This window comes from Ornithodoros turicata, chromosome 2 (genome assembly GCF_037126465.1).
Source record: "Ornithodoros turicata isolate Travis chromosome 2, ASM3712646v1, whole genome shotgun sequence".
Taxonomy (NCBI): domain Eukaryota; kingdom Metazoa; phylum Arthropoda; class Arachnida; order Ixodida; family Argasidae; genus Ornithodoros; species Ornithodoros turicata.
In genome coordinates, this window is record NC_088202.1 from 139,870,542 (window position 1) to 139,883,750 (window position 13,209).

General features: G+C 47.6%; 1 protein-coding gene across 1 annotated transcript in view; it reads right to left on the reverse strand.

Moving 5' to 3' along the window:
- Nucleotides 1-4,906: 4,906 nt before the first annotated feature.
- The window catches only part of LOC135385087 (hemicentin-1-like), a 118,647-nt gene continuing 110,344 nt past the window's right edge, over nucleotides 4,907-13,209 (reverse strand). Inside the window, exons 10-15 of the mRNA XM_064614263.1 lie at nucleotides 10,622-10,646; nucleotides 10,473-10,540; nucleotides 8,095-8,223; nucleotides 5,716-5,895; nucleotides 5,212-5,337; nucleotides 4,907-5,096 (exon numbers count right to left, since the gene is read on the reverse strand). Of these exons, the coding sequence (XP_064470333.1) occupies nucleotides 8,144-8,223; nucleotides 10,473-10,540; nucleotides 10,622-10,646 (173 nt within the window). The 3' untranslated portion in view covers nucleotides 4,907-5,096; nucleotides 5,212-5,337; nucleotides 5,716-5,895; nucleotides 8,095-8,143. The remainder of the gene's footprint in view (nucleotides 5,097-5,211; nucleotides 5,338-5,715; nucleotides 5,896-8,094; nucleotides 8,224-10,472; nucleotides 10,541-10,621; nucleotides 10,647-13,209) is intronic.

Consider the following 13,209-nt stretch of genomic DNA (forward strand, 5'->3'; position numbering starts at 1 on the left):
CTGGCGCTCATTACATTACTTCCTTAAAGCGCGGGAGGAAAGCAAAGCGGAAACAATTTTGCGATGGCGCAGCCAACTCTTTCCGGAAGCGAACGTTAACTAGACAGCATGAGTCCGACTTAACTGGTACACTGCTGTGAGCCCGGGCAGAGCAAAACTGGTAGATGTTTTAGGCATGCTTCAGTACGGTTTCAGATGGAGTCTCATTGCGAATGCAGTGTGCCGGATCAGTACCGTAGTCGATGCAAAATGCTGTCTATCTTATTTGGCTTTCTTTAAGTGTACCTTGCTGGCACTGTGTCATTGAAAAAAGGTGATCTGGGGAAGACCCAATAGCAGGACTACACCGCTTCATCAGCGTGGACCCTATTTCCAAGTATTTATCCATTTCTCCAATCTCTTGCTAGACGGAGTAACTGGTTGCTCAAAATGACAAAGCGGAAGTGCGCTAATAACCACGCAATTCCTGATAAAAGCAGTTGTATGGGAGATATAAAACGGAAGTGTTGAAGCGGTTCGCGAACCAGACTGCGAACCGCTTCGAATTTTGGACGTCGAAACCGCAACACGAGCGACCGCGATGCCCCTATTGTGAACCAAGCGACTAAAACCGTTCGCTTCTGGGCACTCATGTTCTGGTGACAACTGTCACGTGGCGCGGGCGCAAGGCTACTAATTTCCGAAAGCTACGCAGAGTTGCCGCACCTGGACCAAGGGAATTCGCCATATATCTCTTCCCTTCCTTACTACTTCAGCGCCCTAGCTGAACGAAAGGAACAGCAGGAAGAAATTGAAAAAAAATATATAAAATGCAACTTTTGCTGCCTATTTTGTTTAGTTAGTTGTAAATAAACGTATGTCACAGGATAACATGAATTTTTTTCGAGAAAATGGATTTCGGGAAAGCATAGACTACCCGAACCCCTACGTCATCGACTATTTGACGACGACGCGCAAAGCGTGCTGGTGGGCACTGATCAGCCGACGCGTTCCTCCCGCTTCTTGCTCACCGCAGCAAATATAACCAGAAGCCGGTCTTCGCGTGGCGTCACACGTTTGTCGTCCATAAATGAACACCGAAACGAGTGAAGCAGACGACAAATCTTGCAACGGACGAAAACGACCGTCATGAATTTGTTCACTGCGGCATAATAGCAATCTAACCCCAACTTAATCCTACCGCAGGCTACTAGCATGTGCCTGCGTCAGTCGGCCGCATGCCATGACGATCTATCCTAAACCTATTCCTACTACATTCCGCATTTGCTTCCGGCTCTTTTACGCGGTCATATTCAGCGAAAGACGTGTCAGCAGCTGGCCGTCATTTTGCTAATGAAATATTTCAGTAGGAAGCGTGGACTGCAAAACTTCAACACCTCTAGCACGATACGCGAACGCAAATAACTCTCGGGTAAGTGCAAACTGCTTGAAAACCGCATCCTAAGCTGACCTAGTCAACTGACCTACTCAATGCCTTCAATTAGTTCTGACGGAACCAATTGTTATCTCTAAAACAAACCATAGGCCCAATTCGAACGCACGTCCACACAAAGCCAATTGATGTAGCGCAAAGCTTCATAACGTACCTTGTCGCAGCCTATCCAAACGAATATTGAAGGTAAGGTGTGTTCGAAACAAACGATAAAAATTCCAGATGAGGAAAAACGTACGATCGCAGAGACAGACTTCAACACCGAGCCGTAGACAAAGCAGAATATTCTTCTTCTTCGTACGTGCTAAAAGTGTGTCACGTTGAGCCCGTGAATTTCCAACTTTCCTCTCTTTTCTTTTTGTGCCGTTTAGTCTCCTGAAACCGCAACTAAATTCCTTGAAACGATTCGGCAGACCTCATAGCGTTCGAAGTGCACGCGAAACCAAGTCTGAAAAGAAGTGACAAATAAGTGGAAGGGTGAACTCAAATTCCAGGTTTATTTCCATTGCAAGTGAATGGAGGGACTCGAACAAACAGTGAAGGCAGCTTCACTTGGAGTTAGCAATATGTAAACTGCAAAAACTATATGAATATACGAGTGACCGATTAAGATGACGACTACCTACACGCAAAGTCCCATTGCCCCTCCTAACTTTAGTTGTGCTACCCGCTTGAGTTCTTTGCACACACTATCGGGCAGATGAAAGCACAGTGATCTGTGAAACTGGCCCAGAGAGCGTTAACCCCGCTGGGCGAAGTAGGTGGCACGACTTGTTGAAAAAATCAATAAATAAATAAATAAGGAATGAAACACTTTCTGTAATACAACGAGAAAGCCTACCCAAGGTGTGTTCTATGCCGTCATTGCTGCCTTACCCATGATGTGAAAGACATCCACGACTTACAAGTTATAGATAAGATGGCGTAGAGGCAAGCTAGCTGGTGGATAAGCTCCATGACAAGGGGAAAAAACATAGAAAACACACACGTGTCGTGTCGTGTGTTTTTCGCCCATCGCACAGGCCCGCCTAAATCATGGAGCTTAGAAGTTACATCAGAAACTGGAAGCGTTCTCGTATGATGGGACGCATAACGACAGAGTTTTCAAAAGTCAATTTCCGCAGAGAAAACCACTTCAATAACCTTCTCGTAGGCGACGAGACCTCAAAAGTGCGTCGCACTATACATAATCTTTTTGTAGGTCCATGGTCCCACCCATGGCACTACGGACAAGTGCCTTAGGTGTAGGGTAATCTTAACTATTGCTTCAACATCATATGCAAAGAAGAGCTTACGAACCCGACCTGATTCAATGTTATACATGTAGTTAAGCGATAGCTTTATAGAGTCCGCCAATGTCGACAGCCGCGTAGGTCAGTCCGTAACAGTTGTGGTGGTGGAGGAGAAGAAGGAGGAAGAAGACGTGGCCAGGACCAGTGGCGTCGCTAGGGTACGCGTCACCCGGTGCGGGAGCTCTTTGCGTCACCCCCCCCCCTCCCCACCCACCCACCCCATGCCCCCATTAACGGATACCTTTCCGTACCAGGCGATTCACGATAAATAAATATATTACACCACACTCAGAAAAAAAAAGTGCCTCGCAGAAGTTTTTGGCGTCATCATGCCACAGAGAACGGGAGGAAGCGGCAGTATTGGTTGCGGCGCGTCACCCCTTACATCGCTTCACCCGGTGCGGACCGCACCCTCTAGTGACGCCACTGGCCAGGACATCAGCCATGACTTTGCAGAGGTACCGTATTTTAACTCGTTCCACAGAATGTCCCTAAGTGAACCCAACTTTTGCCGTGCAAAACAACAACCGGACAGGAGTTTAGTGATTGTTTATTGACAAAATTTATATACACTGCTAGCCAACGGGGTCCCAGTGTGTCACCCAGTAGTGGTCTGAAATTTGGAGCGTGGTTGTATTAGCCTGCGATCTATTTGTCCCGTCCATGGTGCCTGTGTCTCCTACTGTGATCGGGCACAGGTCCTCAACATGCAGTTATACCGTAGCAAGCACTCGATACATTGCTTCCCTGGTGGTGGTGGTGGTGGTGGTGGTGGTGGTGGTGGTGTGTGGTGAAAGGGCTTGCCATTGTCGGAATCACGTATGTGGGGAACGTCACGACTCACGCCCTGGGGGAATGTGCGTCCTGGGCCGACTTCTAAGGGAACTGTGCCGACATACTCACCTACCTGCCACGGGCCGACGCACACATATCGTGCAAACCCGAGGAGAAACTAATATCTACTAATACGGTCAAGGCTGGGCCTGTGTAGTTCTGCCATGTAGAAAACTGAAGCAAACAATCACAACACATACAACGTGCCGTAAATGGAGATTACACATCACAACGAGCACAAGAATTGTTAAAGGGGTAGCACTCCGAGCACAGTTCATAGATTTTCCTTTTCACGGGTAGTGCGTTAAAAACCGAACTCTCTCTTTACTATTTGCGTACATGAGCGGTACAGTTTATTATGTGCATTATAAATCATTGGAGTCCATATGGTGTTACCTAAAGTGTGTGAAATATTTGCTTCAGTCGCTCCCGGCACGAACTTCTGGCACATGTTAGATGGCACAAAGTCATGGGACGCTGACAATGGAATGAATACCCCAAGGCACGGGAGGACGAAGATACACATAACGCAAAAAATCGAGTCGTTCGTGTTTTTCACGTGCCTACGCTAGTGCTTCTATTAATCTGGTTAACCCCTACTCTCGCCGAGTGGCACCGCTGAGAATCTCCTGCGGAAGGTTAGGCGGGGCACTCCAAGGGAGCGAGAAGACGAGGAGCGTTCTAGGACAGCGGTGATTCCATATGTGCACGGAGTGTCTCACAGGATCAGGAAGGCTGCAGAGCGTGTTTGTGTAAGGGTGGTATTTTCTGCACCAGGCAAACTTGGGGGGCTGTGCGTGCGGGTGAACACAGAGGAGCAGGCAGCACCTTCATGCGGGGTCAGTCACAGGAAGTCGTTTGTGAGCCGCCGCAGTGGCGTCGTTTATGACATTCTGTTGACCTGTGGGAAGTCGTATGTAGAGCAGACGGGGAGGTGCATAAATGACAGGCTTCGTGAACACGCTAATTCCCTGAAATCAGGGACGGGAAGCAATCTCGCGCTCCACTGCGCGGCCTGTGGCAGCGCGCCACACTTAGGGAGCACGCGGTTTATTGCTAGATACAGGGATCAACGCACCAGGGAGATATATGAGGCATTCACGATCTGCAACAGACAAGAAAGCTGTGTCAGTGCACCATCCATTGATCTTCAAGAACGGGTGGTTGCCTATATACCTAATCGCGCCTTGATCTAAACGTGCGACCTGTGTAGCTTCATTTCCCTTCTATATACTCCCCCTCAATTTCCTGCGGTTGCAGAACGAACTTCAGTTGTTTGTCAGCGCCTGTGCTTGTCTGATCCTTCTTGTCCTCGTTGTTGCGCTGTATGGCTTGAGCATGTACCAACTTTCCGCATTAACGTTTTTTATTTGTATCGAGTTTCAGCACCAGCTAACGGGCATGTGCGCCACTTTAAAGGCACGCCTATGAGAAGGCCATCGGGACGCTGTCGTCTGTTCTCTTTGCCGCTAGTTAACGTTCGCAAGATCCTTCCCTGCATGCTGGAGACATGGATGGCGTCGAGTCAGCCGAAGATCCTGAAAGCAACAAAGGTATCCGGTTGAACACGGGACCATCACTGAGGTTAACACCAAGTACGTTCGAACTTGGCGGTGTGTCTGTCGGCTAAATGTATTACAAAATTGTTCTCACATCGTTTCGCAGAATTCTTCACAGGATGGACACATTGATCTGGCCACGGACTGATATGTCCGCTGATGGTCCTGTATAGAAGGGTAGCAATGCCTTGTGTCCCCACATTGGGCAGTGCAGTTCGTCCTGCAGTGAGGTCTTATTCAGCTGTCTCTCATGTCACATATCGCTATCACATGCAACTTACGGCACATTCTAAATACTATCGCATCGTATACCTATGGAAGGTATCTCGTGATATATAATTCCTCGTACCCAATGAAGGAAGGAAAGAGCGCGTACGGGACCGCAACGAAAAATAATAGGGTTAGGACACTGACGTGATTAGTTCTTGAGCGAGCTGCTACCTTCGCTGAAGACGCAATAACTACATTGCCCACTTACACCTGTGCAGGCATGTTTCATTGGCATTCGAATCAAGCAACGCTCTGCTACGCATTGCAAATTTCATGGTGCTGGTTCACAAGTAACGTCCCATGTGTTCAGTGATTTGCAGCTCCATACCTGGGAAAGTTTAGCGTACAGATGTGGGAAACCAGTGTATTATGCTGAAGCCTGCGATGTTTCCACGACATCTCGTCTTCCACAATATATCTTGCTGAGTGTTCACACAATCTGGATGTCGGCGATAGAGCTTTTCCGTCAGCTTGGTATTGGTCCGTTTGCCCTGATACAGGGATTCACCTGCGTTGAGGTTGCGGTAATATCGAATTATATTGCTGTTTAGGGTGTACAAAGGGATATGTATATATTGTTTCAAGCAGTAATAACACATGAACGACTCGTTAGGCGGTAAGAGTGTACTAGAAAAAGAAATGCCTAATTACTTACAGACAGAAAAACACACAATACTTAATTACTGCGATCCTAGTCACACTGTGTTCTTCATGTTAGTGTTGGTATATGCCTCGGCTATGCACGTGGACGATTTGCGTGAATAAGACATCGCATAGGACCTTCAACGTTTGCTGTCATAAGCACTGTCCGCTGGGGTCATAAGAGTCTAAGGTCATGGAGTTGTAAGGGGTCACCCAGTTGCACCAAGTTCTTTTCTCTGAGTTGGCGCTTTTCGGACAGGCGCAAACAACTATATTTAATTAACGCGCGGGACGCATGGATCTTTCAGTGGTGTTGGTAAGAAGGTGCCCAAATCGTGCCCTACCGGAGTCTCACGGTGTAGTCTCAAGACAAACGACAAGGCACTGCGTACCACGGAATGCAAGCGTCCCACGGATACAAAAGACAAAACTCTTTCAAATCAAATCAAATAGACCAGCAACTTTATCGTAAAGACGTTCCTACAATGGCGCGCAGTCTTCCCAAGCAGCACAATGTACCGAAAGTCGAGTGCAATAGGAGTGGACGGTATATGTGTCTTATCAATGTTCTTTAGTTTCAAGAGTCTGTTCAAGGCCTTCCACCTACCCGTCCACCCCTATTGTACTCGACTTTCAGTGCATTGTGCTGCTTGGGTTGCTTCGAACAGCGGAGCTCGTGTCATCGGGCGCTGATACACACCTGAAAACGAGATTGATTATCCACTATCTCGTTGAGGGGAGGGCTGACACGCACCACGGATGATCAGATAAACGGTGCTGCGCGGCGAACGCATCCGTTGTGCGTACCGACCCTCCCCAAGCAGCACAATGTACTGAAAGTCGAGTGCAATAGGGGTGGACGGGTAGGTGGAAGGCCTTGAACAGACTCTTGAAACTAAGGAACATTGATAAGACACATATCGTCCACCCCTATTGCACTCGACTTTCAGTACATTTTGCTGCTTGGGTCCCTTCAAGGGGATAGTGGATCATTCCAATCTCGTTCCCAGCTCTCTATCAGCGCCCGATGACACGCGCTCCGCTGTTCGAGGCAAGTCTGCACGCCACTGTATCTGCTAAATCGCTTGCAATCCTTCCAATCCTTGCAAACCCCCCCTATGAACAAGTGCCGCGATAAATAAAGAAACGTCAGTGTGCAGCGTGATGACACGACAAGGTGTGGAGGCATATACGGCATTAAGGAATCATGTCTTTAATAACCTCGAAGGAGAGTTGAGATATGGGCTAGCTGATTGTACATTATGGAAGGGAACCCTGAGACAAGTAAAAGACGTATGAAGAGACATTGTTGTCCTAGCTATGTGCGTCTCCTTCCATGCTTCGGAGTCCCCTTCCAGCAATTAATAACACAAAAATTGCTGTGTTCTTTGGTGCACTGAGAAACGCGTACGATATAGGATAGCATTGCGCAGACGAAATACGGTCCCCGTGCTGTGACAGTACACGATTTGTGTCCGGCGTAACCCCAAACCCGACCATAGGCCAGCATGGGTCCCGTCCAGAACAGGGAACAACAGGAATGAGTATTAGTCCTGTTTTTCGGGCAGTGCTTCACGACCTACACTTTGGGGCAGGTCAATTCCGAAAGCTCAACTCTTTCCACAAATCTAAACGTGCTTGTGATTGGCTTAGGTGGGCCCATGACGCCTCCTGGTCACAACGCAGTCCGCAGCAACCTTCAAACTGTTGCTTATACAGCGATCATGTTGCGAAAACACTCGACGACGTACTTTTGCGTGCTTTCATGTTACTTTCAAGTACCTTTGCGTGTTTGCCTTTGAAGCAAAACATAAAATGGTTCCGTGAGCAAAACATGTGGATAAGACACCCCACATCTGCGTGGTCTCGACAGCCTTCTCGTGTGCCTCAATGTACTGACTGCATTCTCCACTGGCGGAGGTATACCCCTGTTACTGTAGCTGGCCAGCAAGAGGGCACATGTGGCAGTGACACAGTTAAGTACGAATGGAAGCATAACAGTCATTGCGTAGTATATTGCAAACTCGAAGATTCCAATAGTGGTTTGTTATGAGAAGGTACCAACCTGAGCTTTGGGCATCACCGAATACGGGGTCTCATGGATTATGCCTTGCTCACCGCGGTATCAGAGTGCTCGCAACACAATGCTCCTGGTCTAACGTAGCCAAACATACCCCTTTGTCCACAGCAAACGCTGTAACACAGACAAAATGGTTAGCACATCGCAACAACGCTGACACCTTTGTTACAACACAACAGGCATCTACAGAAGACATTCTTCTATTGCCGTTGCCCTTTCTTTAAGGATACTCGGTCCTCCTGGACATTTGCTTCCCCTATCACACAGAAAAATAACCGTTCTTCAGGAGTTCTTCATCGTGCTAGAACCTTTCTCTGAACTTTTTCGATCTTCGAGAACGAAAGAATGGCTAAAAACATTCTGGCGTCCTACTTCTGAAGAACGTTTCCACGGTGAAAAATACGGACAAGCCGAAGAACTTCAAAAAGTTCTTTCTCGAACGGTTTATTTTTCTGTGTGCATGGACGTATGCTACTGTGACTTGCACTGGTCCTTTTAGTGCAGATGTTGCACTAGCCGCTTCAGTGCGTCATGTTTCATTGATCCTTCTGTGCACTCTTTGTTCGTTTCTGCACTCGACCCACAGCGGCACACTACAATAGCTCTGCACGGAGACGATCGGCGGCATTCGCCATTGCAGTAACATCATCGCATAGAGCACATGTAAAATTCCGCTTCAGCATCGTCTATCCCCCAGGAAATGAGCCGTCTACGGACGAGTAGTGGGAACGAGGTACCCCTACTGTGGGGTACCCGGACCTGGACCCGCGCCCTAGTGGCACCAATAGCGGACAGAGCTGCTGCAGCAAAGAGTGGGTCCCGACCAACAATATCTATTATCCATTCCAAAGCGGATAGAAGAAGCTACCTTGCCGATATGGTAAAGCCCCTGTCCCATCTACAATGGTGTGAAGACGTCTCATCAAGGACCCTCATGAGAGAAGTGGATCCCGTTTTGATGCCTCAAGTTACCCTCGCCTGCCTCGCAAATATTCGTCCGTTATACAGAGGCTCTGCCTCGGTATCGCCTTCACCCCACTCTTTAAAGACAGGCTTGGTCGTCCTGACACCATGTTACACCATGTACACCACGCTCCAGGTTCGCCGTGCCAGCAGATGTCCAGCACGGGATCGTGGGCTGTGTCATCTTCAGGGTTGAACGAGAGAGGTTACGAAACAGATTAAAGCCAAGCACTGCCGCTCCGTTCACTTTGGCGACAGTCCTTGAGCCCAGGACCGACATCCTGCAACACCGCCGTGCCCCGCAGATTTTCCTGGATTTTCTACAAGACAGCGGTCTCCATTATGTTCTTTCATCCTGATGTGCAGACTTGCTACCGTGAGTGGCAGGGCGTGGCGCCACATGTAGACGCTGACAACCCTAGACAACTTCGGGTTGTACCTTCTGTTGGTAAGCAGTGAATGGGTGAATACACCGTTTCCCCGTGGACGTCGCCATATTTGAACCGCAACGCTGTCTAGCTTGGGAAGCACGTTGAAGGATGTTTACTGCACATGCCAGAGAGAAGGAAAACACATCTCCGTGGTATCGCTTTCCTCCTTGCTGGAATGTGCTGGGTGCGAAAGCGCTGGGGGGGCATGAGGCTGGCTGGAAAGCTGTGTACATTTGAAGCCACCCTGAATGGCGCCATGTTGATCTCACCTTGCCTTCTTTGCAAATGGCTCGGACATTAGGGACTCATGCGCTGCGCGTCTTTGCGCGCGTACGCTTCGAAATTACGTGGCATTTATTGGCTCCGTAATATGCCGCTAACATTTTTTTCCCAAGCCTACGGAAGAGATGCTATGATAGTCACATAACCAGACAGTGTGATAGCGAGATGCATGAATAACGCCACCAGAGAAATCAGTGGGGACGAAATACCAGCTCAATATTGCAACGCCGTGTGTTAGCACCCCGTGTTTGCCGCTGTCTGATAAGGAACCGGCTTTATAGTGAATTCAGCTTACATTGCGCACTCGCGTTTTGTTGATCCTTTGGTTGGCTCTTCGTTCGTTTTTGTCTTGACAAAAGGAGTGCGGGAGAGAAAGGAGAGGGTCGCCTCCTGGCATCAAAACTTGGAGCCTCTCCAAGGCGGTTGCGCACTCTATTCCCTCTCTATCTCGTTGTTCTTCACAGCCGATTCGTGCGACACAGAAATAAACGAGGGGAGACTCCGCATCGCGAGAGTGAAGGGGCACCTCTCCACTGACGCGACTGCTTCACTGAGGCCCAAAGGTGCAGTAAAGAAATACTACCGCATTTTGAAGCAGAAATTCGTCATATTTGTTCTTGCACTCGGCGTTACGATCATGAGCGTACATGAATGGCGTCAACGAAATGAACACTGTACATAACTTACTCGCAAGTTCAGTTGCCTCATCTCTGGAGATAGCGCTATCGAACACATCTGGCGTTGAAGCGCACATCCTGCAATGATTACAAATTAATTTAGGTGCTAGAAAAATCCCTTTTGAAAACGTTGGGCTGGGGAGACAAAACATTCTGTACCTTTCGCTCGCACTTCTTTTGCTCGCTGTGGCAAGAAGAACAATATAATGTTGTTAGGACGCAACCAAACATCGAATCTATGGGTATACAGCGCGAAAAAACAAGAACAAAAAAACACGCAGGACAACAGAGAAGCACAGGACACAAGCGCTGAGCAGCAACGTATAAAAATTTAATAAACATGACAAGCACACCGTTTTAAGACTTTCCTAGATGGAAAAAAATAAAAATAAAAACTAATATAAACACAATATAAAAGAGGGGACCAGCAAGTTCCACGTATACCAGTAGTGTTTTTGGCACAACAAAGATTGGGCAGACTCTGTTCATTTGTAAGTAGTATAGCGGGGTACTCGATAAGAACATCCTTTTTCTAATCCTGCTCTCCACAATTTCTAATCCTCCTCTCTACATTTTCTAGGCTTATAAGCTCTCTGATTGGTCGACTGTAGCTCCACTCCTTTACGCTAATTAGCTGGCTTGGCCCCACCCCTTCACGCTCATTCGTCCATTCTAAGCCTGCTGATGACCGATTGGTCGGCATAGCTCTGTGCCTTCACACTGATTGGTCCATTCTAAGCCTACTCACTGGCTGGCATAGCTCTGCTCCTTCATGCTAATTTGGCTCCGCCTTTTCATGGTGATTGGTCCATCCTAACCCTACTGATCGCTGATTGGCTACATCTCCACCAGTTCGCGCTAATTCGCTTCGCGTCCTGCTCTCCACAATTTCTAATCCTCTTTTCAACATTTTTTAGACTTCTAAGCCCTCTGATTGGTCAATACTAGCTCCACCCTTTCACGCTAGCTCCGCCCCTTCATCCCCCAATCTAAGGCCGCTGATTCACTGGCCTTCACCAGCGTTTATCAGATTCCCAAATTGCTTACCTGGTCCATTCCTAAGCGATCCGTACATAGACAAGGCCCCACCAAATTGCGCGCGGGTCGCTCGGCAGTGGCTTCAGACAGAAAAACAAGCACACGAGAAATTGATATCAAACTTTATTTGGTACGGAGGACAGTCACTCGTTTGCACTCAGCTCCGACTGTTTATTGGTCCAGCTAGGACAGCCAACCACTGGTCACTCCGACTTAGAGGCTGGTAGACTCCAACTGTTATTGGTCCAACTGCATCATAGAGATCATTGGTCAATTCCACTCATCCTCATAGGATGGTGGAGTTGGTCGAGCTAGGACATCCACTCATTGGTCACTTCCGTTCATCTCTGATTTCTAAGCTCCCTCATAAACTCCAACTGAGCCCATAATTCAGCTACGAGTCACTCATCTTAAGCCTACTGAATGGCTGGCATAGCCCCACCCCTTCATGCTACTTAGCCTCATTGGTCATGTCCACTCATCCCTAGCTTTCTAGGCTCCATCATGGACCCCAACTGCATATACCATTTCCAGCTACGGCGTAGAGGACCACTCAGTTCCACTCATTTCTATGTCCACTCATAGACCCCAGCAACTCATTGGTTCATTCCAATCATTGATTACTCATCAATGATTGATAGACAATTTCAGGGTGCTTGCTCATTGGTCCAAGGCAGCTCATAATTTTGTTCACAACATGTAGGCTAGGCTAGACCAATTTGCACAGAGCTTCGACTTCCAAACGAAAAAATAAGATCTCAAAGTTTATTAAGCAGATGACTGATAAATTGTCTAAATTATCAATGAATTGTGACCAAAGCATCAGGTTTTGATCATTAACTTGATTTCCTCGCCATCTATCGCAGGCTCACTGCACCATCCCGATGGCATGATAATTCTGCAACACATGCAGCATCTGCTAAGCAGTCGTTTTCGCTACGTACAGCGACCTGTACCATGAAGATGCTGAACAATGCGTTGAAAATGTATAGTCTCATCGTTGTTGACAGAATCGCGCTCATCACTGTCGTCTGAGTCATCTTTATCACTATGGTGAATTCGCCAGTTTTCACATGAAGCTTGATGTCACGTGTCTTCATAATCATTCAACAGATTCAGCTGAACTAGTTTTCATGTACTCTCAGTGGTGGGTCGCCTTGTATGCTAGGTTCTGAAGATTCCAAGGCCTTGTGTTTCTTTGTTCTTGTGTTTGTTGTCTTGTTCCTTGGTTTATAGTTTCATGCAGTTAAAAAATTGCAAACTGGCCTAGGAAGCATACTGTCAGCGAAAGTAGTCGAAAATAGTTGGTAGGCTTTTTTAAAAACTAATTATCATTCAGATGCGGACGTTTCGACCACAATACTTCCTGTGAAGTCGGACGCCATGTACCTTTATAACCATTCAATATATTGAGCTTTTTTTTGCGGAATCTCAGTGGTGGGGCTAGAAATGGTGTAAGCAGTTGGGCTCTATGAGGTAGCGTAGAAATCTAGAGATGAGCAGAAGTGTCCAATAAGTAGTTCTCTAGCTAGAAGTATGAACCAATCACCATTTGGAAGGGAGCTTAGAGATCTAGAGATGAGCGGAAGTGACCAATGAACGGATGTCCTAGCTGAACTAACTCCACCAACCAACTAGGATGAGTGCAATTGACCAATGATCTTTATGATGCAGTTGGACAAATAGCAGTTGTAGTCTACCAGCCTATG